The sequence below is a fragment of the Plutella xylostella genome, chromosome 3 (assembly GCF_932276165.1).
Source record: "Plutella xylostella chromosome 3, ilPluXylo3.1, whole genome shotgun sequence".
NCBI classification, from domain to species: domain Eukaryota; kingdom Metazoa; phylum Arthropoda; class Insecta; order Lepidoptera; family Plutellidae; genus Plutella; species Plutella xylostella.
Window position 1 is genome coordinate 8,403,155 of NC_063983.1, and position 18,444 is coordinate 8,421,598.

At 39.4% G+C, this 18,444-nt stretch overlaps 3 protein-coding genes across 5 annotated transcripts; 2 read left to right on the plus strand and 1 right to left on the minus strand.

Moving 5' to 3' along the window:
* The first annotated feature begins 36 nt into the window (after nt 1–36).
* LOC105394452 lies at nt 37–5,687 on the plus strand. Of its 2 annotated transcripts, XM_011566356.3 has the most exons (7): nt 37–302; nt 1,435–1,495; nt 3,071–3,261; nt 3,647–3,816; nt 3,903–3,993; nt 4,407–4,580; nt 5,374–5,687. In XM_011566356.3, exons 2-7 carry the CDS (start codon nt 1,474–1,476, stop codon nt 5,518–5,520), a joined length of 795 nt encoding a protein of 264 aa, XP_011564658.3. In that variant the 5' UTR covers nt 37–302; nt 1,435–1,473; the 3' UTR covers nt 5,521–5,687. The 2 variants fall into 2 exon arrangements, with proteins under 2 accessions (XP_011564658.3, XP_037972751.2); XM_038116823.2 differs by lacking the exons at nt 37–302; nt 1,435–1,495 and adding an exon at nt 2,492–2,599.
* A 1,916-nt stretch (nt 5,688–7,603) lies between these two features.
* LOC125489034 lies at nt 7,604–8,330 on the plus strand. The gene has a single exon (XM_048623369.1). It carries the CDS (start codon nt 7,714–7,716, stop codon nt 8,212–8,214), a length of 501 nt encoding a protein of 166 aa, XP_048479326.1. The 5' UTR covers nt 7,604–7,713; the 3' UTR covers nt 8,215–8,330.
* A 51-nt stretch (nt 8,331–8,381) lies between these two features.
* LOC105394451 (X-ray repair cross-complementing protein 5) lies at nt 8,382–16,872 on the minus strand. Of its 2 annotated transcripts, XR_007266684.1 has the most exons (5): nt 16,780–16,872; nt 16,341–16,678; nt 10,634–10,786; nt 8,777–10,534; nt 8,382–8,430 (listed from the first exon to the last, which is right to left on the minus strand). XR_007266684.1 is itself a non-coding variant. In XM_011566354.3 (4 exons), exons 2-4 carry the CDS (start codon nt 16,635–16,637, stop codon nt 8,879–8,881), a joined length of 2,106 nt encoding a protein of 701 aa, XP_011564656.3. In that variant the 5' UTR covers nt 16,638–16,678; nt 16,780–16,872; the 3' UTR covers nt 8,766–8,878. The 2 variants fall into 2 exon arrangements, 1 of the variants encoding a protein (XP_011564656.3); XM_011566354.3 differs by lacking the exon at nt 8,382–8,430 and having other exon boundaries at nt 8,766–10,534.
* Nucleotides 16,873–18,444: the final 1,572 nt, after the last annotated feature.

Genomic DNA, 18,444 nt, shown 5'->3' on the forward strand with positions numbered 1-18,444 from the left:
GATTTTTATTTTATACATAAAGTTATAAAAAAATAGTTTTTAAAATTCTAACCTTGCCATCCCATTCACATCTTTCTTTACAAGTTTTTTGAAATAAATAATCGTTTAGTTGTGATATTTTTACCAAGTTATCTATATAGAGGGCAGGGGTAACTAACTACGTCGTCCTAGCTTTTTTTACTTTCAAGGAATGTTCCTTACTTCCCTTACGAGAAGCTAACGTACAATAATAAATACCTTCTACATAGTAACAAATCGAAAGTTGCATGATACCACAACAACGACAGCGAAGAGCGAAGACGGTACGTTTGCATAACTAAGGGTGCTTACATAGAGAGACTGGGTTCCCTATATCTACCCGTACCGGTACGCACGTACCCGCGTCTACCCGCGTACGGGTAGATACAGGGAACGGTAGATTATGTAAGCACCCTAACGAAGAGGAGGGAATGTAAGAGTAGGAAAGGGGAGAACAGCGATGAAACGTGTGAGAAGGTAGGGAAAGGGAGAGTATAAGGTAGGGCTGGGGAGGGGAGAGGGCATCATAGAATATAACGGCAATAGAGGGGCCTTTCCCTAGTTTCCTATTCCCTTCCCTACCGTCGATTCCACAGTTACATTCCGCCATAGACTAATATACCGCCAACTTCCCATCCCATCCTCTCCCCTTTCCAACTCTCACATTCCCTCCTCTTCCCTAAACTAACTACCTTTGCACAGGGTGCTTGCAAAAGTGGTAGCTATAGACCTCTATTAGTGACCCGAAAGAGGGAGGACTCAGGTGTTCATCCTAAACAACTATAGGTACTTACCTGGACTTTTGGACTCCGCGAAAAAACTGGAACTAGTTACTCCCCATAGTAAAATATATATACCTAATCACGTGACCAACAAAGTTTCAATGGAGAAGTATTTTTTTGACCCACTGAGCTGAGTGACCCCTTTCTGGGTTACTGTAGGTACCCTTTCTGCAACATGTGTGACTAACTATAGATATGTATGATAATTTGATTACATAAAAGGACAATAGAATAGCAAAAGTCTGACTAAAACAATAGGTGCTTTAGTTACCCCCATTGTACATAAAATAGGGGTTGGTATTTGGATCATCGCGTGACGGTAATAAGCATGGCAGGCGGACCGGGAAATAACTTAATTTGCTCCAAATTGTTACGTAGCTGTTCACAGTAACTTGACAAACTGCATTTCCCATAGAACTGTAGTGTAGGTAGGTTACCTTACCGAAAACTTACACGTATCAAAACAAAATAGAACTAAGTAGGTTGTATTTTTATGTATGATTAATAATTTTATGCTTGTGAAATTGTGTAATATATTAGTTACTCATCTACATATCTTCCTAGGGCCAAAAAAAAATCTCTCTGCAAGTCTGCACTTTTCACCTTCTGACAGAGTTTTTCATATTTTTTTCAGTGTCGTGATAAACTGCTATCCAATCGGCTTTAAATCAAGATGACTTGGGATATCACTGAAGGTAAGCGATTCCTGTGACCTTCTAAATGTAACGTGACTGAAGTTCATGTTGACGGTAAAAAAATCTATCGTTCGTAAATATTTTGACCTCCGATTTCATAGCATATTGGGCTAGGGTGACCATGATTGTATCGCAACGTGGATAGGGTTATGTTAGAAGTTTCAAGAATGCCCGACTGAGGCGATTTTGGTAAACGTAGGTAAGTAGGTACCTAGTAAAAGTGTTAACCAAAAGTAGGTGCAATAAAAATAGGATGACTACTAATCACAATTTTTGAGCTGTTTTGTGAGCATTTGGCCAAGCTATTCCATTTTAAAACCTGCAGTAGGCTTAGGTCAATATCTGCAACATCAACAACGAGTAGGACTCGGGTAGGTAAGTAGGTACTAGGTAGGTATATACTATAGAGAGATATGTACAAACAAGTAAGTAGGTATAACGAGTGAACCTACAACATAAACACGTTCATGACAATCCCGCAACTGGCTCAAATCGTGGCTACAACCACATCGACTGGGGCGCACCGAGCTCGTAATAGTCAACTTTACCATTTTTAGGGTTCCGCAGTAAGTCTAACAATGAGAAACTCTTGGTAGCAAAGTAGCTTTCTTTCTTAGTTGTAGGTTAAAATTTTAAGCGGGATCATAGAGTACTATATGTAAAATGTAGGCATGGGGAAGAAAGCTTTTTGGCGAGCAGTAGGATAAGGGGATAGTAAAAAAAATTTAGGCCCTACAATACCTACATGGTTTACATGCCTAAACAGTCTATACAGACCGATTTCACCATTGAAGAATACAGCTATTACGAGATTAAGTCACCTATTTAGGAAGGGTATCTAGCCGAGAGTAATCAACATCAGTAGCCTTATACTTCAATGGTGAATTAATAGGGTCTAAATTTAGTTAAGTACTTAATACGGAACCACTATCCAAAATCTCCAGACGTTCCTGGCCAGTTTTCTTTTTTTAAGTATTTACGGGCATGTCGCCGTACGTTCAGCATGTAGTCGTAGCGAGTAGTGACTACCCCGCGGCAACATGCAACGCCCGTACGCCCGCCGGTTCTTGCAACCGAACAACATGAAGGAAAAGTTTTATGGCGGTAAAAAGTTTTCCATTTTAATTTTCATGCTCGGTTTTGTTCTTCTGGAGTTTGGGACGGGCTTTGTTGGAAGTGGTTCTTTGTGCTGAAAGTTGTTGGTAGTATTTTTTGTTATTTGGTGAAATGATAGGCCATTTCAGCTGTACTGATGCTAGAGGTTTGTCTCTTATGACTAAACCTCACTTGCCAACCCATGAATATAGGTATATCTTATATTAACTATATTATTAATTTATCTCTGAAAGCCTCTGACCATCTAGAGTGGTTGGAATCCTCATCCATTTACTACATATATCCTACATCTACTTACTTACAAACTCTAACAGTTACTAGTTTATTATCCTGTGCTCTAACACATATCTGTGGCCCTGATGTATGTACTTACCTATCACAACGTTACGAGAAGCCACTATCAAGATCATACTGTCTTCTCGGCATCCAAACTTGCCTAACCTAAACATCCCCTTACAGACTTCCAATACGTGGTGACCGAGCAAGTGCCCCCACGGATATGCTTCGGGACGGGTCTAGAGCGCGCGACGCTGCCCATGTCTGGCCCCGCCGTCAGCCCCTTCATGAGACGCACCCTGCCTGAAGTAGTTCCGAATAGGGGGCCTGGGCTGTACGAGGCGAGAGACGGCTTTTATGATGTCACTCATAGGGTAATGATGATTGATTTTACACCTTTGGTTTCTGTATAGGTTCCCGAAGCGTAAGAGTAGTTTGTAAAAATTGACGTTCATCAGAATACGAATATACGATGAATAAAAGCATTTCATCACGCACGCAGGATTGCCCCGCACGCGTGACAAGCTCAAGTGTTCTTTTCATACAAGTATTCATGGTAACGTGTGGAAAATGCACGCGGGTCGCGGGAAAATGACGTGCAACCCCACGTGCCTGATTAAATCCGCACGATATTAAAAACACCCTTAGGTAACTAACCTTGAGTCTTGATTATGGTTCATTGAATTTTCAATCCCAAAATTGTCTTTTCCAAAAACGCATTCTTAATGCATAAGCTGATGAGGGTTAAAACTTTTCCAGATAATAAGTACACGGGGACTAGGCTCCAAGGAGCCCCGGTGGAAGTCGAAGCACGAGTACCAGCCCCCGCCGCAGGGGCCGCCACTGCCGAAGCCCGTCAAGCCATACTGCGCCCCCTTTAACTCTACTTCTAAAAGAAAAGGACTCTTCAAATCTACCGCCTCTCCAGCGTGAGTTATTAGCATGGAATGTATATATTTTGTGTGAATGTCGCATAAAAATGAAGAAAATAATTATCTCCTTTTAAATATTTCAGACCGTGTGACTATTTACCGGAGTACAAGAAGAGAAATATGAAGTTTGCTTACAGTTTTGGCGGCAAAAAAGTTCTAAGATGTCCCGTAATGGTATGTGCATGTGCACTATATTTCATACTTTTTATGTAACCTGGATGTGGAAAGTTTTATCTTACGTTAAAGTTTTAAGTACGTTGAAATAACCAAAGTATTTCGTTCAGGGTAGGTTTTAACTACCGATGGCGTTATTCTTTGCGGTACATGCTGAGTTGGTGCCTTTTTGACGCTCTGGACAGCTACCTTTTATGTTATTCTTTGTTCTGTATTTTTGGTTGTTGTCATTGTACCAAATAGAGTTATTTTTATCTTAACCTAATAAATCTGAAATAAAAAATACTAATTAATCATAGGCCGTTAGTTAATTAATAATGCTCTTAACAAACTTCTAACGCCATCTATGATTTATACTTACTTATTATTATTTTTCCAATGCAACTGTCAAAAAAGTCCCAAATTCCCGCCAGATAAAATGCGTGCCCTACAACCTGGACGAGTGCGCTGTGTGCGGGTGCTCATGCTCGGCGCAGGGCGACTACTGGCAGTTTGAGGACCGTCTGGCTCTCTGCAGGAAGCACTACGATAGACTCTTCAAGCACTGCCTGGCGCGGTACCAGGGCTGCAAGCTGGCGGATTTTAAGGTTATAAAGTAAAAGTAACTTGCCAAAAGTTTAGTTTAGTTAGTAAGTAAGTGCAGGGTTCGTTGTTTGGTGGGACTGGTGGAGTCAAGTATGCAGAATCATTAAATTAATTTAGGCGCGCCGGTGAAGATCCACCAATCCGCACTAGGCCAGCGTGGCTTAAAACCCTTCCTTCATTGGAAGGAGACCCATGCCCCAGCAGTGACGTGATGGGTTGTGATGATTAAATTACTAAATTAGTTAGGTAGGTACCTACTTACTTACATAGCATACCTAACACTAGAAGTGCTTTACTATAGGTACCACAAGAGCGTACCTCTATGTGTTTTGCTGTTACTTACCTACGAGTGGGGTGCCCTTGAATATCTAATCATGATGTTCGACCTTAAAGCACGCAATTTTATTGAATCATATTTTTTTCAATAAAAATAGCAGGTTGAGGCAGGTTTTACAAGGAAGAAATGTTCTCCTGAAGGCCTAGCACGGGGCGAGAGGTAAGTGCGATTGAAAACTTTTGTCATGTCTTGCGCTCCGTGTTAGGCCTTCTGTTCTGATACCTTGTTCTCATAAATATTAATTAACTCATTGACTTATATATTACTAGCGTAAGGACAGGCCCAACCGCTCTAGAAAATGACACCCTCGCGTGGGCCCTAAAACCTCATAAATCTGTCATAATTTGTATGAATTTAGGACCAGCGCGTGGGTGCCATTTTCTTTTGACAAAACGTTCTGACGGGCGTATCCTTCCTTTTGAAATCATTGAATTAACTATTTAACTTTTAATTTTCAGTCGGTGAGAGATTGCTTCTTCGCGCACGCACACAACAGTTGCAAAGCGGCTCTGAAGATTATGACCACTGAAGATATTAACAAGAAACTCAGGAAAGAAGCATATCTTGACCTCTATTTCCCCCAGCGGAGGTTTTGCGAGCAGTGATAAAAACAGATTCTTTATTTTATTTAGTCACTTCTTTTCCTTCTTTTATGCTTATTTTCATTGTAACAGCCTGTATGTATGGTACCTTTCAGATCATTATATACATACTAATTATTTTGTACATTATTTACTTACCTAGGTTTTAATAAACTGAAAATATCGTCTCATTCCTGTATTACTTAACCCCCATATCCAACTAGCGAAAGTTCCGACACTGAGATACACATTTATAATTTGAGTATTGCTTCAGGTGTTTTCCCAACGGAATGGAAGGTCGCTGCAGTCATACCAATACATAAAGGGGGACCCAAAGACATGCCTGATAAATATAGACCCATATCATTACTTGGAGTATTTTCAAAAATTTTAGAAAAACTTATTAATAAACGGCTTGTTAAATATTAAGAAACGAAAGGTCTAATATCCCCACGACAATTTGGCTTTAGGAAAGGTATGTCAACAGAGGATGCAGTGTCTTTACTTGTAAAAATTGTTTCCGGTCACCTAGATAATAACAAAAAGTGTGTGGGTATATTTATTGACCTCGCAAAGGCTTTTGACACCATTTCCATACCTATACTTCTGAAAAAGCTAGAAACCTTGGGCGTACGCGGGGTTGCTTTAGACTGGTTCCGGAGTTATTTGACCAACCGAAAACAATGTGTGAAAGTTGGCGAACACATGAGTACACTACTCGATACCCGTTTCGGTGTTCCACAGGGGAGTATATTGGGTCCGACGTTATTCATCCTCTACATGAACGACATCCATTCGCTAGCCGTTACAAATGCGGATTTATTATGTTATGCTGACGATACTGCAATAATTTTTCATGGTGACTCGTGGGACCAAACCTTTGCAAATGCTGAAGCTGGTATGGAACTGGTGGCAAAATGGCTGCAGACTAACCTACTAACCCTTAATACCAAAAAACCAAATATCTGGCATTTCGAATTACTCAGGCTTCGCAAACTCCTTCGAACAAAGAAATAAAAGTACATGTCTGTAACCCTATGCTGTAACCATACTGACTCCATGTGTGTTTGTGAGGGAATAGCGAATGTCAAAGAGATTAAATACCTTGGTGTTATAATAGATGAAAAGTTAAACTTTCAGTCACATATCCACGCACTGTCTGCCAGAATCAGAAGGATTATACCAGATTATACCCATTTTTAAGCACCTCAGACATGTAGCTACCCTGGAACTACTGAGAACCATATACTTTGCTCTGTGTCAATCTCTAATAGTATACTGTATATCCTGCTGGGGCAGTGCCCATAAATCAAGTTTGATAGTAGCCGAAAGTGCACAACGTTCTGTCTTAAAGGTATTACTGAAAAAGCCGCGTCGATATTCCACAAAAACGCTCTATGAGGAAATGGCAGTTCTAAGTGTACCTACGTAAGTTATTTATTTTAAAATCCTTCATAATTGCATACAGGCACACTGTAAACTCAAATAATTACACGGACATCTTAGAGAAACGTGTGTTTAAAATTCCTTTGCCTAAAATTAAAACGGCTTTTGCCAGGCGTTTTGCACCCTTTATAACAGCTCACATATTTAATGAAATCGCCAGGCAATGTAATATCAAACATTTATCCAATAGAGAAGCCAAAGTGGTAGTCCTGCGCTGGTTGACCGTATCATCCTACTCCGATGCAGAGAACATGTTAATGTGCGTTTATTAGCTATTTATTATAATATATATTATATTATTCTTATATTATATCTGTATCTATGTATCCATATGTTATATATATTGTACTTTTGGCATACGTAATTACTTTTATTTTTATTTTTATATGCATGCCTAAATAATTTTAATACTACAAATCTTTATTTTGCGTCCTGCGTGACAAACTATGTTTTACGGCTTGTTTTTGTGTAAGTTCGAACCTGATCTCTCACGATACAGGTGTTACCTAGTGTGAGGATCACAGTGTGTTGTGATTTAAGTTAAACTTTTAAATTTTAATAAAGATTTTTTCATTTTCATGAGACTACTGCCGCCTCGGTGAGTTAGTTATTGTTCAGAGGATCAGCGGTCATAGCTTCCTATAAATATTTTTAAATCTGGTAACATAAAATCTATCAGTCATCTGATTTCTGAATTTCTCCCTACTTTTATTTATTTTGATAACAAATCGATACAGCATTTGTAATTCCCGAGCTTATTTTGTAAGAACAATGAAGTTAGATTCAAACAACAAGTTGGTTAACGGTGACAGTGGCTCCGAGACACCAGAGGAAGTGGTGGATCCGCGGCAAAATGCCGAGGATCTCATCGACGAGATTCTGGCCGAGTTCACGGAGTCTCGGTCGCTGGACGCCGCCGCGCGCAACGGGAACGGCATCCCTACCAGTATATTCAACATGATCCAGCCGCCGCCGACGCGGACGCCCGCCAACTCCGTCTCCGAGCCCACCTCCATCGACGACATCGACCCTCAGTCCGACCTCGGCACCTCCATACGAAACAAGTGCCAGGAGCTGGAGGAGATCCTGCAGAGCTTGAAGTCGCGGCTCAACCACGTAGTTCTGGATGAGAACATTGTTCTGAGCCCTGAGGCGGACTCCTTGGAGGCGCAGCTCGAGCACGACCTCCACACTGACTGCCAGGAGGACCTCTCTCTGCAAGAGTTCCTCGAGTTGCTACACTCACAGAAAGTCAACTCGGGCGGGGCTTAGTTAAGGCCTATACAACATACTTTGTAAAATTTATTTATAAAACTGTCAAGAATTTACTGTGTGAAAATTGAGATTGAGAAAATAAATACTTATATCATGTTCATTCCCTCGCAAAATGCACTTTATTATGCTATCTACTCTACATACTGAGGAAAAGAAAAAGTAAACAGTAATTTGATTTAGATAGGTAGATTTATTACAAAAAAGCTTACAATCAGAGCGGTGGTAGCTCAGTCGGGTGAGCGCCCGCTTCTCAATCAAGAGATGCGGGTTCGAATCCCGGCGCTGACATGTACCAATGAGTTCTTTTCTGAATTTAAGTACAATGTATACCATCGCTCTTACGGTGAAGGAAAACATCGTGAGGAAACCTGCATATCTAGATTTAGCACATCAATCTAGATATGTGAACCCACCAACCCGCATTGGACCAGCGTGGTGGGAAATGGTCCAAGCTTAGGAAGGCAGTTTAGACCTTGGGGATATGCACAAAGGTTCCATTCGAGAGAGCCAGGTGCAGGTACTTACACCCCCACAGAGAATAGAATAGAAGCTTACAATCTATCATAACAAAATAACTTTTAGTTACTGATTAACAAATATGCTTACTAATCACAGACAAACATAGATCTACATGATTTTATAATGTTCAACATTACATAAATTACATTTCATCAAATAGATCATTCACCTCAGTATCAATGGCCAATTCTGTGGAGTTAGAAATAGTGTCATTGTCATACATCTGGCTGTCTTCATGCTCATCATTCTGGGTGAATGTACTCATACTGTTCTCATCTTTAGAAATAAATTTACCTTCCTCTGATAGCAGTTCTAAAAATGCATCTTTCTTTCGATCTAGTAGGTCTTTCTTGAATTTAAGCAGCCAATTATTATAGTGTGATGGTTCACTCTTCACACATTCAGTCCTAAACCTCTTCAATGCCTGCAAAGGCTTTGAGAAATCACCACCAAAATTTGTATAGACAAGGCCTTCAATAACTTCAGTTATTTCAGGTGCCAACTCAACCAATGACTTCCCTTCACCAAGTAATTTTTCAAAATCATTAACAGGGTCATCAGTGCCCACACAGGTTACTTCATCATTCTTCATTATTGGCAAGTGAACTTTGGGAACATTATCCACATCCATTTTATTATCAGTGGCATTATTAATGGTTGGAGAAACACCAGTACTGGGGACTGCTCCTCCCCTCCTTTTTACTTTCTTCTCAATTTTGTGCAGTGGGAACAGCTTCTTTAGTTTTTCTATTGGGTCACTTGATTGCTTTTCAATTAATGGCGGCACTTTGAACAAACTCATGATTTCATCTCTTGGCTGAGGTAGGGGCTTCCCAGGGTTCAAGGCACGGTACGAGATACAATCCAGAATGTACTGGATGGCAGGACTGACTGTTTCAGCCACTGGGAAAGCTTCTGTATCTCCATATGATTCATCATAAGCTTTGGTCAAATCCATAGATTTAATAAGCTCTTTAAAAGCATTCACCTGTGCATCAGAGCAAGCAAATTTCTTCAGTTCTGTTGGTGGGAAGGTCATATTTTCTATTTCTTCTTTGTAGCAGACTCTTATCATTGATAAGCAAACAGAACCATTAGGATCAAAAACTGGTGCAAGCAAGAACATCTTAGGTTCAGTATTTCTACGGTGCACCTTCCTCGCCAGCCCAACTAAATTCTTCTCATGCAGACATTCAACTAAACAAGTGATGGCATACTGGGCCTTCTTGTCGTTTTTGCGCCCGAAAACATAATAAGTCCCATCACCTTGTAGATTCTGCCATTGTATGTTGTTAGCAGAGGTAAACCCGTAAATGGAAAATGATCTATCACCAGATTGATACAGATTTTCCTTGTCAGTATCAGAGAAAGGTATCACTTTTTGTCCATACAGATAGCCTTTTATAATATCTTCTGGTTTGATAACTTTTTGGTTTTCTGTATTGATAGTTTTTCGTTCTTTTTGGATACCTTCATTGGAGCTGGCTGTGGCTGTGACTGGATCTTTTATAGCTTTTTGCCAATTTTTCACCACAGCCTCATCTCTTATTCTGATGTAGGCTGAGATGGGTATTTTTATGTTTGGACCAAAGCACAGATCAAAGTTTTGTGGAGTCATTTTGTTGCCCCTGGTCTTGTGGAACATCCAGCCACTGAAGGCCTCACTGAAGGTGGCTGTGTCACCATTGGCTGCCTCCACAAGTTGCCTGATCAGCTGTAAGTCCTTGTTGTGCTGCTCCTCAATGTCTACTCCGATGACAAACACTTCCAACTCATCCTCTTTAAAACCTTCAACAACCTGAAAATAAATTAAAGTAAAAAAGTAATAAAAATATTATATAACTTTCTTGTAAGCTATGTTACAATGATTATAGAGTTGGTATAAAAAATATGTTACCTCTTGAAAGTTTTTTCCTACATTAGCTGGAGCCTCAAAATTGGTTAGTAGCACAATCTTCTTGCTGTTGATCTTGACTCCGCTGACACCATCCTTGTAGTGGTGAGCGGCCACAACCAGTGCTTCAAACCAGTCTCCTTTACGAGAAGTTGCCTGCAGAATACAAGTGCATCGAGTTGCGTACGTGCGCCCGCCGTTGGTGGACACTGTATCTGTTTCGCTTACCGCCGGCCGTGCGTAACTATCTCGCAAACTTGTTTTCTATCGCGCGAAATGTTGTTTGGCAAGTTCGATGAATAGCGAAGTCGAGTTGTCGGACACTGAGTGTGAAATAAACAACTTATCTGAAGCGGAGATAATAGGTAATGATAACGAAGCGTCCGTATCTACCCGAAGTGATAATGTTATAGTGCAGGAGTCGTCACTATCTAGTAAGAAGAGAAATCGAGCTATGGATATGGAAGAGATTTGGACGGTTGTTGAAAGAGGCAGGAAGAGGGTAGCGATTTGTGATGATGAGGTCGAACTTTCAAGAATACCTAAAGAAAGGATAGAAGTTTGTATGACTCATAAGGAGAAAATACCGAAGCAGATTGGAATGGCGCGTTTACTGAAATGTGAAGGAATACAGGACGTAACAAAAATAAAATATGTGAATAATTACAAAGCGTTGATTCAGTTTTCAAAGGATTCTAGTGCCGATAAGTTAATGCAAAATGAAAAACTTATTGAGAAGGGGTTCCATTTTACAAAGACATTTGAGACTGGCATCTCTTACGGCATAGTAAGAAATATAGATTTGGAATTTACTAAGGAGGAAATTTTTGAGAGCATATCGAGCAAAATAAATATTATTAACGTGAAGCGCCTGAATAAGAGAGGTGGCAATGGGTGGGAGCCGAGCGAGGTTGTAAGAGTGGGATTTGAGGGGCCAACGTTACCTACACACATTTTCATAGACGACATACGGTCGGAGGTGGAAAAATATGTACACCCTGTAACACAATGCTCTCACTGTTGGAGGTTTGGGCATCATCTCAAGATATGCCCCAGAAATCAAATAGTATGTCCGAAATGTGGAGATAACCACGCGAATTGTGCAACCACAGACTATAAGTGTGTGAACTGCAAAGGCTCACATATGGCGTTGGCTAAAGTGTGCCCAGTATACTTAAAAGAGAAGAACATCCGGGAGTTGATGTCGGAATATAATTGTTCCTATAAGCGCGCACTAACACTGTATGTACCTCCGTCGCCATTGCCTCAGTCCTACCAGACGGGCCATCATGAAGAGACGGAACTCGCTGACGACAATACTAGCACACATGTATACGCCCCCACCCCCGGTACTTACGCCCAAGTAGTTAAAACCTCAGCTCAGATCCACCAGAACATTAACCAAACACCTCAAAAAGCTGAAAAGACACAAAAAAACAGAAAATCGAAGAAGAAAAAGAAGAGGCATAATGAAAATGAGGAGTGGATTGGAGCTTCAGAGTCTGACGAACATACCTATAGTAGCAGAGACAGTCAATCAAAGGAAGATAACCAGAAAAATACCGAAAAAAGAGGAAGATTCATAAATATGTTACGTGATCTAATAGTAAAATTAAAAGACGTGATATTTTCCAATGAACTTCCCGGTGATAAAAAGCTAAGTACTAGTGTTAAGATACTTTTTGATTGGGTTTTAATTACTGCTGTTAAATATTTATCTGACTGGCCATTTTTTAAAACAATATTAAGCGTAAATGGATAAGCGTCACAATAATGTTTTGAATATAGTTCAATGGAACTCACAGAGCTTACGACCTAAGTTGCTGGAATTTGAAAACTTTCTCATACAAGATAAAATTCATATTGCAATAATTAGTGAGTCTTGGTTAGAACCAGGTAGCGATCTAAGACTTAGTGGATACTCTATATATAGACAAGATCGGGAGGACTCGTTCGGTGGGGTAGCCATTCTTATTCATAATTCTGTTAGGTCACATTTAGGTTCAATTTGTAGCCCAAATACTGGTATTCAGCTATTATTTGTTAAACTTTTAAACTGTGAGCTTATTCAAGGCATTGTGGGGGTGTATTGCCCATCTTCAGTACACACAGTACAAACTGACTGGGATTACATATTTTCAAGTTTTAACCATAAAACATTAATAGTTAGTGACTTCAATGGACAACATTCGAGCTGGGCTGCGAAAACAGACTCTAGGGGTTCACAGTTATATGAGGCGATGCTTGATAACAACTACATATCGTTAAATGATGGGTCCCCTACCCGACTTAAAATGGTTAGCGGTCATTTGCAAAAATCATCTCCGGATATATCATTTATAACAACCGAAACTTCATGGAAATTTCACTGGAAAGTTCTAAATGAGTCGTTAGGTAGCGATCACTTGATAATTAAAATGTCATCCTCTTTAAATGAATCCCCTACTTGTGAATTAAGAAGGAATTTTAAAAAAGCTGACTGGTTGGGTTATAGTAAAACTCTACAAAGGGACTTTGAGGAGATGACTATATCTGAGGACCCCCAGTTGGACTATGATATATTTATCAAGTTGATTAATAATGCTGCGGATTCATGTATCCCTATTATCAAATTATGCAATAACCCCCAACGAAAATTTGTATCAAAGCCGTATTGGAACCAGGAGCTGTCTAAGGCTGTAGCCGAACGTAGACTAGCTCTGGCAAAGCTTAGAGCCAACCCTACCCCGGACAACCTAGGCATCCTACAGCAAAAAATTTCATCGGCGCAAAAACTAATAAGAAAAGCGAAGTCGAAATCATGGCAGGAGTTCTGTTCCTCCCTGGATAGCACTACGTCTTCGGCGGAAATGTGGCGGCGCATGAGGTGGTTAAAAGGTTACAAGGCTCCCAAGTTTCACATTGATGGAGAACAGGCTAGTAAGTTATTGCACTCGCTATCGCCGGACTTTGTCTCTCCAGACCGTCCTAGCTTCAACTCCTCTAACTCTATATTATCTAGCAATATATCAAAACCAGAACTAGAACGAGCAATAAAAAATAAAGATACAGCGCCAGGTGACGATGGTATTACATTTTCAATGATCAAAAACATGCCGGATATAGGTAAGTCGATTTTACTAAACATATACAATAGATGTCTAACTAATAGCTTTGTTCCCAGGCAATGGCGCAGAGTTAAAATAGTAGCCATCCCTAAGTCTAGCTTAGGAGTTAGATCTACAGATGTCCGTCCTATAGCCCTAATGTCTTGTCCTTGCAAAATTTTCCATTCAATTCTTAATCACCGTTTAGAATGGTACCTAGAACGTCAAAAAACATTCTCGCCGTATACGGTAGGATTCCGAAAGTGTCATTCATGCGCAGATAGTTTATCGCGTCTAGTATCATCCATTCAATTAGGATTTTCTAAAAAGGAGTTTACTCTAGGATGCTTTATTGATATCGAAAACGCGTATAACAATGTTGATGTATATGTCCTTGTCAACATATTAGATAAATTAGGTATAGGTGAGTCAATATGTAGATATTTATTTGATTTTTTAATAGAAAGACATCTATACGTGCGAGCTAATTCTCAGGATGGTAGCCCAGAGTACAGATCGGCTGGGCGTGGTCTAGCGCAAGGAGACCCCATGTCTCCTTTGCTGTTCAATGTTGCTACAGCACATTTTTGCAAAAATATAACGAATGTTTTTATATCCCAATATGCAGATGACTTCGTGCTTTACGCCACAAATAATGAACTTGCAGACATAACGGAGAAGATTCAAACCGCATTAAATGCTCTGGCAATATTAATCCAGGAATTGGGCTTGCAAATCTCATGCACCAAAACAAAGCTTTGCTTGTTCACTAGAGGGTTTCGAAGGTATCAAGTACAAGTCCATTTAAATAACGTCCCTCTACAGCTTGTAGACAGTGTAAAGTACCTAGGTTTGTGGTTAGACCGTTCTTTAAGATGGGGCAGGCACATAAACGAAATATCACAGAAAACTGTCAACTTTTTAAACTTGTTTAAGGTTCTAGCCGGTTCAGGGTGGGGGATGCATCCAAAAGGTTTAAGACGGCTGTATATCTCAATCATTCGTAGTCGACTAGACTATAGTTGTTTTCTTTATGACAGCAGTGTTAAAAGCCATCTAGTCAAACTTGACAAAATTCAAAATCAGGCGATGAGAGTAATAGGTGGATTCATAAAAACCACTCCCATTCATGTGATGGAGAGTGAGCTATGCCTCCAACCCCTACAAGTCAGACGCCGCTATTTGGGAAGTAAATTTTGGTTAAAATCTAGATCGTTATTAGGTAACACAAATATATCATTACTAGAAGAGCTTTCAAATTCCTGCAATAGTAATAATCAACGATACTGGGTTAATAAAAAATGGCCAGTTTTGGTAACTATTCATGATTGTCTACAGGCTATTCCAATGCACTCCTCAAATGAATTAGAAATGTTTTCGATAGACACATGGACAAAGAGTATAGATACATCCGATTTCATACTCTTTAGCATAGATAATTTAACGACTAAACGAGGTCAAAGTACAGATGTTATGTTAAAAGTTACTGATGAATTCATAAATAATAAGTACAGAAATTTTTACAGAATATATACAGATGCATCACGGGATGAAAACGGTATCGGAGCTGTGTTTCTAGACATAACTAAAATGGAATCTAGAAAATTCAAAATTACTTCTAAAATTTCTATTATGTTTGCAGAATTATTCGCTATTTCGGAAGCAGTAAAGTATGTTAAAAATATAGATTCAGTTAATATTGTCATTCTCTCAGACTCTAGAAGCGCTCTCCAACATGTGGCTCGCTGCACCTCGAATGTTCGAGGCGCACCGATAGCCTACTCTATCCTAGATACATTAGTGAAACTAAGACGCAATTTTAATAGAAATATTGTAATTCAATGGATTCCATCGCACATCGGTGAGACAGGGAACGAACAAGTTGACGCACTAGCTAAACAAGCTGTTACAAGTGGTGATGAGCGGGAATGTGAGCCTTTCTACACAGATCTTCTAGTAGATGTCAAAACCCAGTGCTATAATCTATGGAAGGAACATTTTGACGAAAGATCGTTGACAAAAGGTATCTGGTACAAGACCCTTCAATCTAGCCCGCCTCGTATACCGTGGTTTGACCGATGTGCGATGGAAAGACAAGAGCTAGTGACAGCCATGAGGACTCGTTCCGGGCATATTCCAACTAATAAATTTGCATTCCTGATGAAGAAGAGCCCTCACTCGTTGTGCAGCGAGTGCGGCGTGGAGGAGGACCTGCTGCACGTGCTGCGGGACTGTGTCCGGAACGAGGCCGTCAGGGCATCACTGTATGATAATCACATATTTCGGGAGGTAGGGGGATGTAATCTGGCGTTAACTATCCCTTGGTCTGATGAGGCTCGATCTCTTTATAAATTAGTTAAGGTAGCACTTAAGAATAGATGATAAGCCTGATTTGTTTTGCCCCTACGAGGGCGACATGGTCACATCAAGTGTACCAAGCTCTCTATAAAAATAAAAGATTATAAAAAAAAAAAAAAAAAAGAATACAAGTGGAAAATTCTTATTTGCTTACGTTGTGATCTTAGCAAACCATGGTCTTATCAATAATGGGGCAGGAATGCCCTTTAATTATAAACTAGAACCAAAAGTTTATTACATAAGTATTGGATCTAAATCCAACTCACAGCTTGTGGAAGATCCCGTATCATTTGCCAAGTGGGCGGCTGCAACTCTGCAGTCATTTCAATACGCTTGAAAGCACCGGGGCACTGCTCAGCTAATGCATTCTTGGTTTTGTTGGCACCCAGAATAATTACTCCCACAAGGTTCCTAGTCTGTATCATGATATTCTTCTCGATGATTCGAATGGCGCATTGCCTGGCATTTTCAAAGAACGGTTTTTCATTTTTCTCTGCCGATGCGGATGTGTGCTGACCGATGTCTAGGATAATCAAAGTCGCATTGTCAACAGTTGGTGCCATGATTGCTGCTTATAATTCCTTGAGTACCAACACTGGTGGACCTGAAAGTCGGAAAATGAAATGGTATTTTACCTACCTACTTTCTTCATTATCTTTGGTGTTAATACTATTTAATTAAACGACCAAGAAATGGTAAAAATACCTGTTCAGATTATTGTAGCATTTTTGCATGAAAAGTACGTGAAAATACAAAATTTTCAGTAGAAAAACAACAAAACAAACAACAGACAAGTTTTTTTTTTTTTTTTTTTTCTTATGGACTCGCGCGACTAGCGCATTTGCCACTAACAGCTATATGTTTTTTTTTTTACAAAATAAAAGGTAAGGAAACGAAACACGGAAATGTTAGGGAAAAAGGAAAGGACATAGGATCAGGAAAGTTCAGGTATAAAGAAATACACTTAATATAAAACATTGAAAAAGGCAAAAAAAATAAGTACATATTTACAACTCAATATTATTTTGACTGAGAAAATCAACTAAAATATTATAAACCTTTACTTTACATATATGAGTGGATGAATATCAAACTGCCATATGTCACGTCCACGCAAAATTTGGGAAATGGAGGTTTTTGTTTTCTCTATTATTTAATGGTCATAGAACTTTCCCCGTGATTTAATCAGTTGACTTGTGACCTTAAGAATGTTTTTTAATAAACAAATCCATTATAACACTCATAGAACGACGTAAAAGTTAATAAACAGTTTGGACTTATAGCAGTTTGATATGCCCATACAAGACTTATGCTGTTTTGATATGAGTCTTAAGGACTTATAGTTGTTTGAAAAATACTAATATCATGGGCCGGACTCAGTAATACTAATATAGTCTATATTCTATTAAATACAATGAAGTTAATCAACCAAAATTTATCGGTAGAAAAGTACCTACCTACCGTATTATATTTTCCCGATACGGCCCAGTGCTTACTACGAAAATGCTTTGTGATTGACACGTGGGTTGGAAAAAAAGGGGTTTTAAACTTACTTCGCCATAGTTTTCTGTCGTTTTTTTGCTACACTCTTCAATCTGTTCCTTTTCCGAGCTTTATCAGGGTCCACAATCACAATTTCCTCAACATTTTCAATCATATTCGTTATAAAACACTGGGAGCACACACCACAGCCTCGAAATTCTCACCAAGACTGACGCCATGTTGAAAAAATTACGCTCTGTGATTGGCCGGAATGGACTTGTGAAAATTTGTAATGCAAAACGGTTAGACTTAAAAAGATTTGAAAAAAACTTACTTTTTTAACGGCTTTTTTCTCATGGATGCATTGTACTTATTGGAACTTGAAGGGCATAGGCAAACTGACATTTTAACGGAGAACACGACCAAATCAAAAAGTAAATTTTTCGGGTAGGTGGACATATGGCAGTTTGATATTCATCCACTCATATGTAATAAACTATGAATGGAAGATGGGAGAGGAATTTTTAAGGCAATCAAAGAATTATAAAAATCAGAATGATCAAAAAGAGGACATGAAAAGAACAAATGGTTCAAATCTGCCCAATCTGCACCACATTCACACTCAGGAGTTGTCACAATATTCATCTTGTATAAATGAGCTGGAGTACAAACGTGCCCCAGTCTCATTCGTACAAGAGAAGAGGTTTTGTTTTTAGAATAACATATCTTATGAAACCAAGGTTTATTTGGAATATCTACTTGAATTGTTTTATAGTGAGCTCCTTTCATGTAAGCATTCCACTTTTCCTTCCATGTGGACTGTAAAAAAGTTTTTGGTAAAGAATCTAAGTCATGAGAGAATATTTTATAAGGAAAGGTGTCACCACA

Bases quoted from the DNA above. Each gene is read 5' to 3' on its own strand.
- LOC105394452 (XM_038116823.2), top strand. From the start codon at position 2,536: ATGCAACGCCCGTACGCCCGCCGGTTCTTGCAACCGAACAACATGAAG. The intron at 3,817-3,902 runs GTGAGTTATTAG...TAAATATTTCAG, and splicing joins AAATCTACCGCCTCTCCAGC to ACCGTGTGACTATTTACCGG. The intron at 3,994-4,406 runs GTATGTGCATGT...AATTCCCGCCAG, and splicing joins TTCTAAGATGTCCCGTAATG to ATAAAATGCGTGCCCTACAA.
- LOC125489034 (XM_048623369.1), top strand. From the start codon at position 7,714: ATGAAGTTAGATTCAAACAACAAGTTGGTTAACGGTGACAGTGGCTCC.
- LOC105394451 (XM_011566354.3), bottom strand. From the start codon at position 16,637: ATGGCACCAACTGTTGACAATGCGACTTTGATTATCCTAGACATCGGT. The intron at 10,787-16,340 runs GTGAGTTGGATT...TGTATTCTGCAG, and splicing joins TACGGGATCTTCCACAAGCT to GCAACTTCTCGTAAAGGAGA. The intron at 10,535-10,633 runs GTAACATATTTT...ATTTATTTTCAG, and splicing joins TAGGAAAAAACTTTCAAGAG to GTTGTTGAAGGTTTTAAAGA.